This window comes from Lathamus discolor, chromosome 9 (genome assembly GCF_037157495.1).
Source record: "Lathamus discolor isolate bLatDis1 chromosome 9, bLatDis1.hap1, whole genome shotgun sequence".
NCBI lineage: Eukaryota > Metazoa > Chordata > Aves > Psittaciformes > Psittacidae > Lathamus > Lathamus discolor.
Genome location: NC_088892.1, coordinates 22366940 through 22380643, shown reverse-complemented (window position 1 = coordinate 22380643; position 13704 = coordinate 22366940). Strand labels below are relative to the sequence as shown.

Genomic DNA, 13704 nt, shown 5'->3' with positions numbered 1-13704 from the left:
GGAGGGACAACACGCAAGTCAGGTTTTGCTGAGTGAGGGTTTATAGAATCACAGAACCCCAGCCTGGTTTGTATTGGAAGGGACCTTAAAGCTCCTCCAGCTCCAACCCCTGCCCCAGGCAGGGACCCCTTCCACTGGAGCAGCTTGCTCCAAGCCCCTGTGTCCAACCTGGCCTTGAGCACAGCCAGGGATGGGGCAGCCACAGCTTCTCTGGGCACCCTGTGCCAGCGCCTCAGCACCCTCACAGGGAAGAGCTTCTGCCTTATCTAACCTGAACTTCCCCTGTTTCAGTTTGAACCCATCACCCCTTGTCCTATCGCTGTAGTCCCTGATGAAGAGCCCCTCTCCGGCATCCTTTAGCCCCCTTCAGACACTGGAAGCTGCTCTGAGGTCTCCACACAGCTTCTCTTCTCCAGGCTGAACAGCCCATCTTGTGTTCCCCTCGAGCTAGGGCTGTGCTGCAGGACACCACATTAGCGGAACAGCCCAGAAACCACAGCAAGGCACTGAGGAAGTGGCTAGACTGTCCTGTGAGTCAGAAAGCCTCACAATGACTCCTGTACCATGCCTGGCTGAGCTGCTCCATTGCCCATTCATCAAGACTAGGCTTGAGGATCCTTAGCATCACATCCCACTGCTGCTGCACACATGTTCTTAGACGTGTTGCTCAGGTATCTACTTCTGACTTCCAGTGCTGCCATCTCCATACCCTCCCAGAGCTTTGGTGTTCTCCTGGGGAGGAAGCTAAATAACCAAGGCACACTTGCTGGCTCCTGTGCTAATGATAATAAAGAATAAAGGAACTTTCAAAACATAACTTCTCCTTTTTTCTTTTTTATCTTTTGTTTCCTTCCTTTTGGAAAAGCGAGACCATGGGCTATGACTGTGGCTGCTTGTACCGGGACCTGTTAAGGAAACTGAGAATAAAATGGTTTTCCCTTCTAACTTGGACTGTTACTAACACCACCATTCGGCTGCTCTCGTAGGAAGTGCTGGTGGAGCTGCTGGAGCAATGTGTGGACGGCCTGTGGAAAGCAGAGCGCTATGAAACCATTTCTGAAGTGTCCAAACTGATCATTCCTATTTATGAGAAGCGGCGTGAATTTGAGGTGAGTGTTTTGAACTAGTTTGCATATATGCAAACAGACATGGTCTAGGGTGAGGTGTCCCTGCGTACGGCAGGGACTGGAACGGGATGATCTTAAGGTCATTTCCAACCCAAACCATTCTGTGATTCTATGATGTAAGGTAATTTTCTAGATCCCTCAGAAAGAATGCAAGAGCCTTTTGTATTTTTGAAGCTATGAGTCACTGAACTGATGTCAGTAACACCCACGTTGCGCTTCGTTGCTGGTCGCTAAACACATGAGTGAAAGCAGTGGTCTGGAGGGTGATTGTTACAGCTAAAGACACACAAGACTCATGTTTAGTGAATAATTCCCACCTTCCTTCCCCTAAAACAAAGCTGTCATCATACCCTGTGCTCGTCAAAGCCAGGTTCTCTTTGGGACTTGAAGACTGTAAGAGTTAAAAGCACAGTGGGGTGTTCAAAGAAAGGACTAGATGTGCAGGTAATTCCGTGCAAGTGGAGAGGAGGGAAGGAAGCTTTCCCAGCTGTTCACCTTGATGCTTCCCAGTGCCTGCTGTGACCTGTGCTTTGGGGAGGCTGCTGCGCTCCTCTTTCCTTCCCTTATCCCATGACCCCCTCCACACCAGGGCAGGATCCAGCTGTACAGCTGAAGCTAATGGAAGCCTTCATCTGGTTTTGATCAAAACCAGATATCTGGGTAAAATACTGCAGGCTGCTCTACCCATGAAGGCTTGGTCGGGGGGCATGCAGGGACAGCAGGCTCAGCCTTCTCCCTAAGGATAGCAGTGTCATTGCAGCCTGCAGCTCCTCCCAGACCTGGAGCTGAGCATGTGCTTAAGACTGGGGTTTTTCAAAGAGCACTGCAAGTGTTCCACCTCCTTGGAAATCCGCATCTGAATCCTCCGAAGGACCGTGATCAGATCTCTCAGAAGCTGCCAGTGCTGGCTAAAATCCTGCTTTAATGATGTCAAAATCTGATTTCCAGAAACTAACCCAGCTGTACAGAACGCTTCATGGAGCATACGCCAAGATATTGGAAGTCATGCATACCAGGAAGAGGCTTCTTGGAACCTTTTTTAGAGTGGCCTTTTATGGACAAGTAAGTACATACCCCACTCACCAGTCACCCTTCGCCAGGCATCACCAGCTTTAGAGCTGCTGCTCTGCCAGACCTGGAGCTGAGATGCCTGTTGGCTCCTCTGGAGCAGGCACTGGCGCATCTTTGTGAACGTTTCCACATTCCACCCTTGAGGTGAGGGTTTGTGTCTCTGCAGGAGCACTTGATTTATTGTAGTTTATGATTCTGCTTGTGGGCTTCCCATAAAACACCTCAGCAGGTAGGAGATGGCTTAATAGGTTCAGTGGTGGTGATTGTAATTATAGTTATTATAAACTACACAAACACAACTTAGCGGGTATTGTATGTAGCAGTCACAGCATATAACCACCGTGTACAAATAGTAGTAATAACATTTTCTTCTACAGACATTTTCTTCTACAGACAATTGCTGCTTTTTTCTATATAATAGTAGAGTAAAAGGTTATTGGAGAAGCTGGAGGCAAAGTATCTCAATATTGGTTATATACTTGTAGAGAGAGTATTTTTGTTAACTGAGGTGGCTGGGAAAATGTGGCCAAGGTCTGGGGCTCAGCCTCCCAAGAATGAGCATTATCTTCTGCCTGATGAAGTCTTCTGAACCTGAAAGGAGTTGTGTTCCTATTTTTCTCCTCCAGCTGTAGCTGTTAACCTAATAAAGTGCCTTACCCCTCATCTCCCTTGTGTCTCTGAACTACCTGCTTCTGCTTCTGGACCGGTAACCATGGGAGAGATGCAGGACCCCTCTTTGGAAATACTGTGTAAATTATATTAGCTCTGTCTTTCCTCATTCCTTCTTTTAAAGGAGGTGATTAATACCCCTGAAACCATCTTAGGCTGGTACCTTTGAACACCACTATCATTACATGCACAGCGTGTTGGAGCACTGACTTGCTGCAGCAAACATACCTTTTATTTTTGTCCTCATCTTATCTTCAACTTTGGACATGTGAGAAGTGAATGAGGTTAGCAACAGATAAAAGGAGACAACTGCTAGCTTAGTTTCCTAAAAGCCGTAGAAATAACTGGATCAGCCCCTAAAATTCAGCAACGGATCATCCCGACAACCAACACTTGATCCAGTTTTGCACTTGAAAGCTTTGCCGGCTTTATACGCCGGCTACACAGACATAGTTTTAACACTGTCACAACTTCCAATGGGAGCAGCTTGCCAAAACGTGAAGCTTTCGTGCTGTTCCCAGTACAGGAAGGACTGGTGATGCAGGCACAACCTTTAATGCAATTTTGTCTCTACAGCAAATACACCAAGTTCCACTTCCCTGAATACAAGAGGAATCAAAGCAGAGGAAACCCATTTCTTTATTTACTGCTTCAAGTCCCTTTAGCCTACACAAAATCCTTCAGACTGTTCACATGGCTCTGCTGTCAGGGCTTCCTCCACTTACATGTCTCTCTGCTCCTTCCCTCTGCCTTATTTTTGTGAGTTTTCTCCTGCTGGCCTCTTTCCATCCTTCCACAATGTCAAGTGCTGGCCAGACCCAGCTTCCACAGTGTCTATATTGCTCTCTGGTCCTCCCCCAGCCTTTGTGTTCAGCAGTGACGTGTTGTGTTGGCTGAGGAAACCCATGACTTTTTCACACTAATCTGAATGAACCTATTGAAAGGCGAAGCTCAGTGAGACCCTGTGCAAGCTGTAGCCTTCTGAACATTCTTGGCTTTCTGAAACGCCAGTGGAAACTTGCTTTCAAAGTAGGAAATCTAAAATACAGTTTTCCAAGCAAAGAAACCCAGTGATTCCTCACTGCCTCTTTGTGGTTAATGTTAGACATTCTTTGAAGAAGAAGATGGGAAGGAATACATCTATAAGGAACCCAAGCTGACGGGCCTCTCGGAGATCTCCTTCCGGCTTCTGAAACTTTATGGAGAAAAATTTGGGTCGGAGACCGTAAAAATTATCCAGGATTCTAACAAGGTAGAGTTCAACTGCATGAACAAGCTGATGAAATGCAATTAGTGGTGAACATCTGGGCCATATTATGTGGCAGGGGTTGGAACTGGATGAGCTTTAAGGTGCCTTCCAATCCAAGTCATTCTGTGAGCCCTCTCTTCCACCCTCTTACAAGCACCTTGCTTCCATTTGCTCCTGTCATCCCCAAGCTCCTGTGCGGGCGTGTTGCATAGCTTGACAAGTTTTGGTGCTGATCTGGCACCCAGGAGGAAATAAATGAATTGGGAATTATGAGTGGGAAATGGCAATCCACACCTCCCTTGAGCCGTGTTGTTGGGAAGCACAGAGGAGCAGATGACTGGAAGTGGAATTGTTGTTGCTTTGACACTGCAAGACCAAAAGAAAGTCTTCTGGGGCCTTGCAGCCTTAGCTCCTTCCTCTTCCTATGGAATACCCATTTATGCTCCCTGCAAGGGCTGTTCACACCCTTATCTTGCAACCACAGATGTGTCTGGGTTACCAAAGACAATATTGGTGATCCCAAAGCTTGCTTTAGGCAAGCCTGCAGATTTGCATGCCACAGCACAGCACTGTAAGAGTGCTCATTTATGGTCTAGAAGCAATATGGTCATACTAGGACTGAGTAGCACAGGCGTGTGCTGCATTGATGGACAAGGTGATATGGCTACCTGTTGCAGATGAGGCATTTCTTGTGCCCAACCTCCTTGTCTTGTGTATCTGGTAGTGGATGGTCTAGACACCACAGCTGGGCTCAGAGGGAGTGTTTGCTGTGTGCTTCACTGCATGCAATGGAGCTGAGTGAGCAGGGAATCAGTTTAAATCACATCCCACATTAACCAATTGTAAGTCAAGTTATTAATCTTTGTTCTTCTAGTGAGTAACCCTCTTATTTCACAGGTCAACATTAAAGACCTCGATCCCAAGTATGCCCACATTCAAGTGACTTACGTGAAGCCCTATTTTGAAGACAAAGAGATGTCTGAAAGAAAGACCGAATTTGAAAGAAACCATAACATCAATAGATTTGTATTTGAAACTCCTTACACTTTATCTGGAAAAAAACATGGCAGTGTGGAAGAGCAGTGCAAAAAAAGGACCATTTTAACTAGTAAGTACAAATGTGAGTCTGTATCAGCCACTATTTTTAGACTGGTTTAGCTCATTACAATATCCCAAAGAGTCAGAAGTTCTCTCAGCTATTTAATCAGATTCATGCTACGATATGCTGGTTGGGAGGGGAGTCTGCCTTATGTTTCTATGTGCAAATGTTTATAAAATAACAAATCATGCTGGTAAAATACAGTCTTGTTCAGGATTTCACACACACCAAGTAAAACCCGGAGGGCAAGGATCTGCTTGTGTTCCATGAAGAGCAGTCCCCGATGCTGCATGACTTTTCAATCTGTAATTCCTTTGCTGTTCCCGCTAGCTTTGAACTCCTTTCCGTATGTAAAGAAGAGGATTCCAGTCAATTATGAACACCAGGTTAATTTAAAACCAATCGATGTGGCTGCTGATGAGATAAAAGACAAGACAGCAGAGCTGCAGAAGCTGTGCTCCGCGGGTGATGTTGACATGATCCAGCTGCAACTCAAACTGCAAGGCTGTGTTTCTGTGCAGGTAAGGCTTGATGCTCATCCAAAATCACAGTTACAGCTGACTCAGGGAGTTATAAGATGACTCTGGGAGTCATCTTCTCGTGGCACAGCATTTACTGTCCAGAACTCATTAACTACCTTGTCTGCAGCACCACAGCAAACGCAAGCACAGCTTGTCCATGAACACAGCAGTACATTAGCAGGGGGCTGATGGCAATTAGCATTTTGTCATTAGTTGGCCATGGGTGAATGCTGAGATACACTTAACTCTTGGAGATTGTATCATCAGTATCAGGTACAAATAGCCTTTTTGTGAGCCTGAATTCTCAAGATGAATAAATGACCTTAAGGCTCAGATCAAACTGCTATCTCAAATGGAACTAGGAGGTAAGTGTGAGGAACCAGCTTGTATCTCTCTTTATATCTCCATTTATCTTTTGGTCTTAAAAACCATAGAAAAACTAACACTCTGGTTACATTAGTAATGCAGAGCTGGTGGCATGCAAATAATATGCTAAGATTGGTTTTGTGGTGAATTTCTTAATATTGTTGTTCCCTTCACTACTGCCTTTAGCAACTCAGCACAAGTTCTGCCATAAATGATTTCTGACTTCTCTCTGGTTCTAGGTTAATGCTGGTCCCTTGGCCTATGCCCGAGCTTTCCTAAGTGACAGCCAGTCCAGCAAATATCCTACTAAGAAGGTGAATGACTTAAAAGAAATGTTCAGGTAGGATTTCTGATGTAATAAAACCTGGCTGGAACATGGTACCCGCTTTGCTTATAGTTCTCTCTGTCTCCAAAATCAGATGCTGGATGCTTAGATGTGCCTTATAAAGATCCTGGTGCTGGTGTCTCCCATTTCACCCAGGTCCCTTCAACCCAAACCAGTCTGTGGTTCTCCTAAACACTGGAGAAAATGGGAGAAAAAATGGAACTTACCATCTGTTTGGTTGCTTGCTTTTATAGAAGACTGGGCTATTTTAATGGCTGCCGTTCATTCCTTTCCTCCTCAGGAAGTTTATACAAGCCTGTGGAATTGCTCTGGAGCTCAACGAGCGACTCATTAAGGAGGATCAAGTGGAGTACCATGAGGGGCTCAAGTCAAACTTTCGGGATATGGTGAAAGAGCTTTCTGACATCATCCATGAACAGGCACGTACTGCACATCAGGAGCCCACAGAGGTTCTCTCTGTGCTTGATAACTCATGCTGAAAACTAGCTGAAAACTTGATCGCTCTTCATGTTATGTAGCTAAATGCAAAAAGGCGAGTAACTGAACTTGTAAAGTAAATGATAGACTTGGTGGATTCCAAACACCAGTTTCTGTCGATGGGCAATCTCAGCCTGGTGTTGGTGCACAGTGTGCTTTGGGGTGGAGGCTCTGCTGACACATACCATGAGTTTCCTGGTGCTGCAGCCCCCCGAAGTCCTGTGCCGTGTTTTGCCTCAGGTTTTGTGCATCACAAGAATCCTGTGGCAAGATTGAAACTCTCTGGCCAAATCCCCGTTTTGAAGAGGTGCAGGAAGCTCAGAGGCTGGCAGGAAGCTGGATGTCCTGAAACTGGTTATGATGGCCAATGAGCTCAGTTTCCCTAATGTAACACATCGAGGCTGACCGACCTGCTGCCTGGTGAATCACAGGGTGAAACACAAATACAGTCACTCTAGAGCAGTTCCTCCACTCCAGTGAGATCCTGTGTTGTAAGACCGCCCTTCAGGTTATAAAGTACAGGGTCTTGCCACATGGCACAGATGCAGTGAGTGCTGTATTTAGCTGCATTTACTCCCTGTGCTTACAAAAACAAACCCCAGTTTTCTTATTGCAAAGATATAGTAAATTATTGCTCTACAGAGAATTGTCTCTTTCCTATAGAGTTGTGTCCTACTGGATCATTTTTAGTTACAATAATGTGTATATGAATGCTACAGAAATTGCTTCATTCTTCTTTCTCATTTCTCTGTTATGCTGCCTTTGCGAAACAGCTCTGAAGACAAGGTTGGCTATCTCTTTTGCGTATCTTTTCAAACATCTGCATTACAATCATGACCTGGAACCTTTCCTGAAGCTCTAATTCTTCTGTTTCCTCTAGATCTACCACGCAGATACGATGCATTCACCCTGGATGCACGACTCCCTCCATGTCTTCTGTGCCATCAGCGGGACATCTGGGGACGGAAGTTACTGTTCGCTCAGACCCACTGCTGAAATATAGACATAGCACTCCTATTTCACAGAGCTTTCTCAGGAATAAGTGGAACTGTACAAAGGATGTTTAAAGGAATCCATGATGAGCAAAGATACAGTTCTTTCTTTCCCCCAAAGTTGCCATGCTTTCAAACAGGGTGCTTGCTTCCTTTGCTGAGCAACATTGAAGTGCCTGGACACTGCACCACTGTGCTTCTTTTCTACTGTGTTTTTTTTAAAGCTAAACATGTAACAGGACATGGAAAACCATCTAACTAGGTATCGAATTGCTGAACTATGAATGGGAATTGGAACAGTACTATGTAAAGTTGTACAATGGAATATAATAAAATGTAAAACTACTTTGTAAATAGGAGTCTATAGAAGTTAGCATTGTATCATATTTGCTGCTAAAAGCTTTGTTGGACAGGGAACATGAGGGAGAAATCGTAGTCACTAGTAAGAGATCTTCCTCTTCTAAAAAGTGACTTGGGGTCCCGGTGCCCCCATTGCACTCAGACCCTGAGAGGAGGCTTGTCCAGGTCTGGAACAGCTAAAACCCAAGTCAGAAATGATCATTTTCATACCTCCTCTGAGCAGATGATTCTAAAGGAACCCCCATGAAAGCTGAACTTCCTACAGCTCATTTCACCTCTAGCCAGGAGATTCCTCTCTGGCAAGAGATCTGTCATCTGAGACGAGTTTCTCTATTTACCACTCATGGTCTCACAAATACAAGCTGAGGGCACCTGAAGCTGGGAATTATAAATATATCATTCTGAATTATATAATTGGGAATTATAAATATATAATTGGGAATTATAAATATATATAAACACCTTTCAGGAAAAACATCCAATAATCTGTGAGATATGCTTTAAAAAACCCAGCGCATCAACATAACTCGTGCACAATTGAGGGGCTTTTACCATCATATGGCATGTATGCTCCCTGCTGTTAAACAGCTCTGGTTTCTGAAAGAAAACAGGTTTTTGTCTGACATGTGGTCGAAGATCATGTATTTTCTGGAATTCTTTGATTCCTTCTTCCCCTCCACGAAGCTTTAATGTATTCTCTCTGTCTCTAGGGAGACCCTTTCAGATGCAGGAAGAAGAAACCAGATCAGGCATTCTTTTATCCAGCAACATTCGGAACACCCATGGTTTTCAAATCCTATCAGTTGTAAATACGGTTCCAGTAGTTCATAAGGGAAGGATGCGGGGGGTTAAGGATGTGTAAGAAAATGCCATAATAAAAGGACTCCAGCTGGGTATTTAGCTCGGCTTAAGTGTCTATAAAGTAATAACCTTCTAATGTCTGTAACAAAAACTATCTTCAAATAGTTTTTGACCACAGTTCAAAATGTTTATTATGCATGTTTCTAATGACCTAAAATGACTCCTCTGCTGAGAACAATAATGTTGTGATCCATAAATTCAGCCATAAGCAAAATACAGATGTGCCTCTGTAACAACCAGACCACACTTCTGCTTGTGTGTGCTTTTATGCCAGGCAGGCTCCAAATTTAGCTTAACAGAAAGAGGAATTGAGACTGCAGTGTTTAAATACGGTTGCTACCTTATTGATTTTCATCTTTCACCAAATCGTATTCAAAGGCAGATAGAATGTTCCAGATCACTAAAAGGTGATGAAGCTGTTTAATAGTGGATACATTGCATTAGGTTTTGGAGCTAGTTAAACCCTAAACATCAGTCCTAAAGGTGCACCTTGAATGCAGTCAGCGATGATGAGATGTGGACTCCAAGATCTCTTGCACTACAACTCTTTTAAATACTACACCTAATAGTTTTCCTGGAATTGAAGTGAAATTCTTACTCATGTTTCCTGATGTCTTTGATGTCCTGAAATAACACTGCTGGCTGAATTTTCAGTTGTTATTCCTTGGTTTTACTGGAATTACAGTGAAATTCTCACTCCTATTTTCAGATGTCTTTAATGGTGCAAGATGAATTTTTGTCCGAACATCTCAATTAATTGGTGGTGATGTAGTTGTCCTGTCGTTTCGGTTTCATTTGCTGGAAAGCTGCTTCAGTAATTCAGCCAAAAAACATATTTGATACAAGGCCAATAGAATACATACAGTCAGTGCAGTTCAGAATACGCACTTCTGTGCAGTTCTGGTAAGTAACAAGGATGATCGTACCCTGAGGATGTGCTTCTGTCCTGCAGGTATAATAGTTCAACTGGACTTGGAACATCCAATTTGTCCTTCTGAGTTGGGTTATAATAAGACTGGGACCAAACCAGCTGGTTTTGCTTTCCATTGTCACCAATCTAGAAACGATAGAGACTGGTCAAAGGCTGTTTCACAGCGGTATCTGGACACTGGTGCCAAGATGTTCATGTTTTCTCCGCCTATCCTTTTCCTGCGTTATTGTCCCAGTCTACAGAAGCCCTCCAGTTTTTTGCTTATTTCTGGCTGAAATAGCTGAATGCACAGATACACGTGAGGAGTGCTCCATAGGTGTGACTGGTTTATGCGGCTGGTGCTCACAACGGGTACTTCCTGTTTACTACCTTTTCTGAAGGAATATAAATGCTTAATGTTCATTAATACTTTTGGGTTTTCTTACACCACCTAAAGCAGTGCAGGAGGGTTCTGGTCTGTAAAAGTCAGTGGATGTGTTTCAAATGACAACCTGTGCAGTCTTTCTATATATGTCTAGAGCTACAGATATATCTTTCCGATGTACACCTCTAATTACTTCAGCTGCAGACCTGCTGTATAACACATCAAGTCTTCAGAAGGGAGGTGCTGGCTATTTTGCACAAAAGGAGAAGAAATAGGATAAAGCATCTGCCCATGAGGATTAAGAGCTTGTGGCTACTCTCAGTATGAGGACTGGTTTGAATAATGGGATTGGAGCCAGATTGTTTGCATATCAGACATAATAAAGCAACACAGGGTCTGCCAGGACTTTATGTACACGAACATGCTCCTAGAGATTTCTGCTCCTACACAGAGTAAGCGAAGCGTAAGCATTCACTCTCTGCTTTGATTGCTTTTCTTTCTGCGGATTAGACAGTGGTATTTTAAGACAGGTAACTTCAGAGGGTTCTTTCTTCCCCCAGAAAGAATCTGGAACCCAGAACTTACTGCAGCCAAGCATCTATTTCTACATTGCTCACTGTTCTCAATGTCTTCGGACAGCAGACGTTGTCATGAGGTAGGCCAACAGATGGATGTGACAATACCTGTAGTGCATAAAACGTGTTTCTTTTGTTCCAGAAGCCTTTTTAACATACGCCACGTGCTACTTTGATATTGAATCAGAGTTTGCATAAACATAATGCCTTTTGTGTCAAAGTAGATAAAATCTGTTCGGTTTGCCTTCCTGTAAGGACAGAGTCTCATGGATTCGCAGCTGGCTTAAGGATAACCCCCCAGTTTGATGTACCATAGCCCAAAAGAGATGGAGGGAAACGTAAGTGGAAGTCATAGGCTCAAAACCACAAATGAAAGCCCATCCTACTCGATGTAGCCACTGGAGGAGAGTAACCTGTGTTCATCCGATGCTCACTGACCTGTTTTGGTTGAACACAGGGTTCTTACTGGCTTGAGCAATGCTGTGTTCAGCTCATCAGTGTGCAAGCACAGCCTGTAGTACTTAACCTTCAGATAATATGCTCATGTCAGGCAAGCATGAACCAGTTACGGTATGGACATAATACAGCAATCCCAGATGTTATTTACTCTCTTTTCATGTAAATGCAACACCTGCTACTACATATTTGTAACAGAAGTGCTTTTAGCATACGTATTGCATGTATGTATGACATTCAATGCTATGATTCTGTGTGTGTTTAACCTTCTGCATGTGAGAGCCCGGTCGCCTCAGTTGTTAACCCACGTAACACCAAGTAACACACGATGCTGCTCCAGAGCTTTCCGAGACCAGCAAACTTAGATTGCTGTAGTACTGGTGTAAGATTCATGGCACTAAAACCTACACAAATGAGCTATTGAATGTGCTGCCTCTAAAGAAGATGACTGCAATAAATCTTAAATGCACCAGATGAAATGGTTAACACTGATTTATTCAGTGGCGAATAGAAGATGTTGATTTGGAAATCCTGAAGAGCACAAATGCCACACCTCCAGCTCGGAGGATCCCAAAACCATGATTCATCAGAAAATCTGAGACATAGAAATGGACCTGTAGGGACAGGCCAAGGGGAATGGCTTGAGCCTGCCCGAGGGGAGACTGAGCTGAGCTCTTAGGCAGAAGCTCTTCCCTGGGAGGGTGCTGAGGCGCTGGCACAGGGCGCCCAGAGAAGCTGTGGCTGCCCCATCCCTGGCAGTGCTCAAGGCCAGGTTGGACACAGGGGCTTGGAGCAAGCTGCTCCAGTGGAAGGGGTCCCTGCCCGTGGCAGGGGTTGGGAGTTTGTTGCTGACAACGGTGTTGAACAGGATCAGTCCCAACACCAACCCGGAGGAACACCGCTCGTCATTGATCTCCACTTGGACATAGAGCTATGGACAGTGACCCTTTGAGAGCAACCATCTGGCCAGCTCCTTATCCAGCGAGCAGTCCATCCATCAAATCCATGTATCTCCAATACAGAGACAAGGATGTCCTGTGGAATGGTGTCAGATTCCTTTGGTTGTGTGGGTGGAAGCAGCAGGAACACAGAGCCAAGGGCAGATCACCAGCACAATCGTGACTCAACGTACACCAAGCACGAAGCCGTATCCCAAGCACCTCTTCAACAGATCATTCCAAAGATACCTCAGGTGTGTCTGTGCGTTCAGTCCCTGCAGCAATGCCGGTTGTCCAACAGCAGCAGGAGTGAGCAGGAGATTTGCAACAGCAAGATGCAGGACAGGACTCAATGAGACGGGAACCGGGAAGTCTCGAGTAGGTGTCAGGGATCAGAGGCTTTGGCAGGAGTTCTGACCGCCCTGTGCCGGGAAGCGAATGTGACAGGGACAAAGATTTCACCAGCAGCCAAAAGCACCGGCACCACTGGATGTGTGCTTGGAGAGGGGAGGAAAGGAAACAAGAGTGGGGAAACCAAAAGCGAGAGCCAGGAGGGTGATCTGGGTCAGCTTTAGCGGCGTCCTCACTCGCAGGCAGAGCCCCTGGAGCTTGAAGGCACAGTTCTCCCTTCAATGACAATGAACCAGGAAGCTGTTAAATCCTCTCCTTTCTCCAGGAGTACCAAAACAAACTGGAAGAAACCAGGAAGACCCAAGCTCAGCGCGGGCGTCCCTGCCCCGTCACAGACATCGCTCCCCTTTCTCTGAAACGGGTGTCCCAGCAGCAGAGGAGCTCTTGCAAAACCCCTTGAAGAGCTGGGGAAACGCTGAACGGTTCTGCCGGCTTCGGAACACCCAACGTGCATCACGAACGTGGGGCTGCCAAAGCTTCCTCTCTGCTGGGTGGGCGCTGGTGTTAACACCTGCGTTTGGGTGGTGAGTGGGAGCTGGCGCAGCTCGGAAGGGAAAGCCTCATCCCCGATGTTTGCTGCTCCCGGAACGCATCAAAACGTGTTTTGTGCGATGTTCCCTCTTCCCTGGGAATCTGGGCAAACCACTGGCGCCCATAAAAGTGAGTGGAAACCGCAAGTGCCGGTGTCGGGCCTGGCAGGGGCTGGAGCAGAGGGCGCTTGGGGGAGTCTGTGGAGAGAAGAGCCAGTGGCAGCGGATCAGCAAAGATCCAAATGTGGGTTTAGCGCGGATGAGAGGCGCGGAGGTGACCGGGATTTGCAGGGGGGATTTGGGAAAGAGGAGTCCTGCCGGGGGTGAACTTCAGCACCAGGGTGGGGGGTGCCGGCGGACG

General features: G+C 45.6%; 1 protein-coding gene across 2 annotated transcripts in view; it reads left to right on the top strand.

The window, feature by feature from the left end:
- Nucleotides 1–9379, top strand: part of DOCK11 (dedicator of cytokinesis 11) — a 70579-nt gene extending 61200 nt beyond the window's left edge. For both annotated transcript variants that reach the window (XM_065689809.1, XM_065689808.1), the window contains 8 exons: nt 987–1109; nt 2076–2189; nt 3973–4119; nt 5014–5224; nt 5546–5736; nt 6342–6442; nt 6729–6867; nt 7806–9379. In XM_065689809.1, the coding sequence (XP_065545881.1) occupies nt 987–1109; nt 2076–2189; nt 3973–4119; nt 5014–5224; nt 5546–5736; nt 6342–6442; nt 6729–6867; nt 7806–7928 (1149 nt within the window). In that variant the 3' untranslated portion in view covers nt 7929–9379. The remainder of the gene's footprint in view (nt 1–986; nt 1110–2075; nt 2190–3972; nt 4120–5013; nt 5225–5545; nt 5737–6341; nt 6443–6728; nt 6868–7805) is intronic.
- Nucleotides 9380–13704: the final 4325 nt, after the last annotated feature.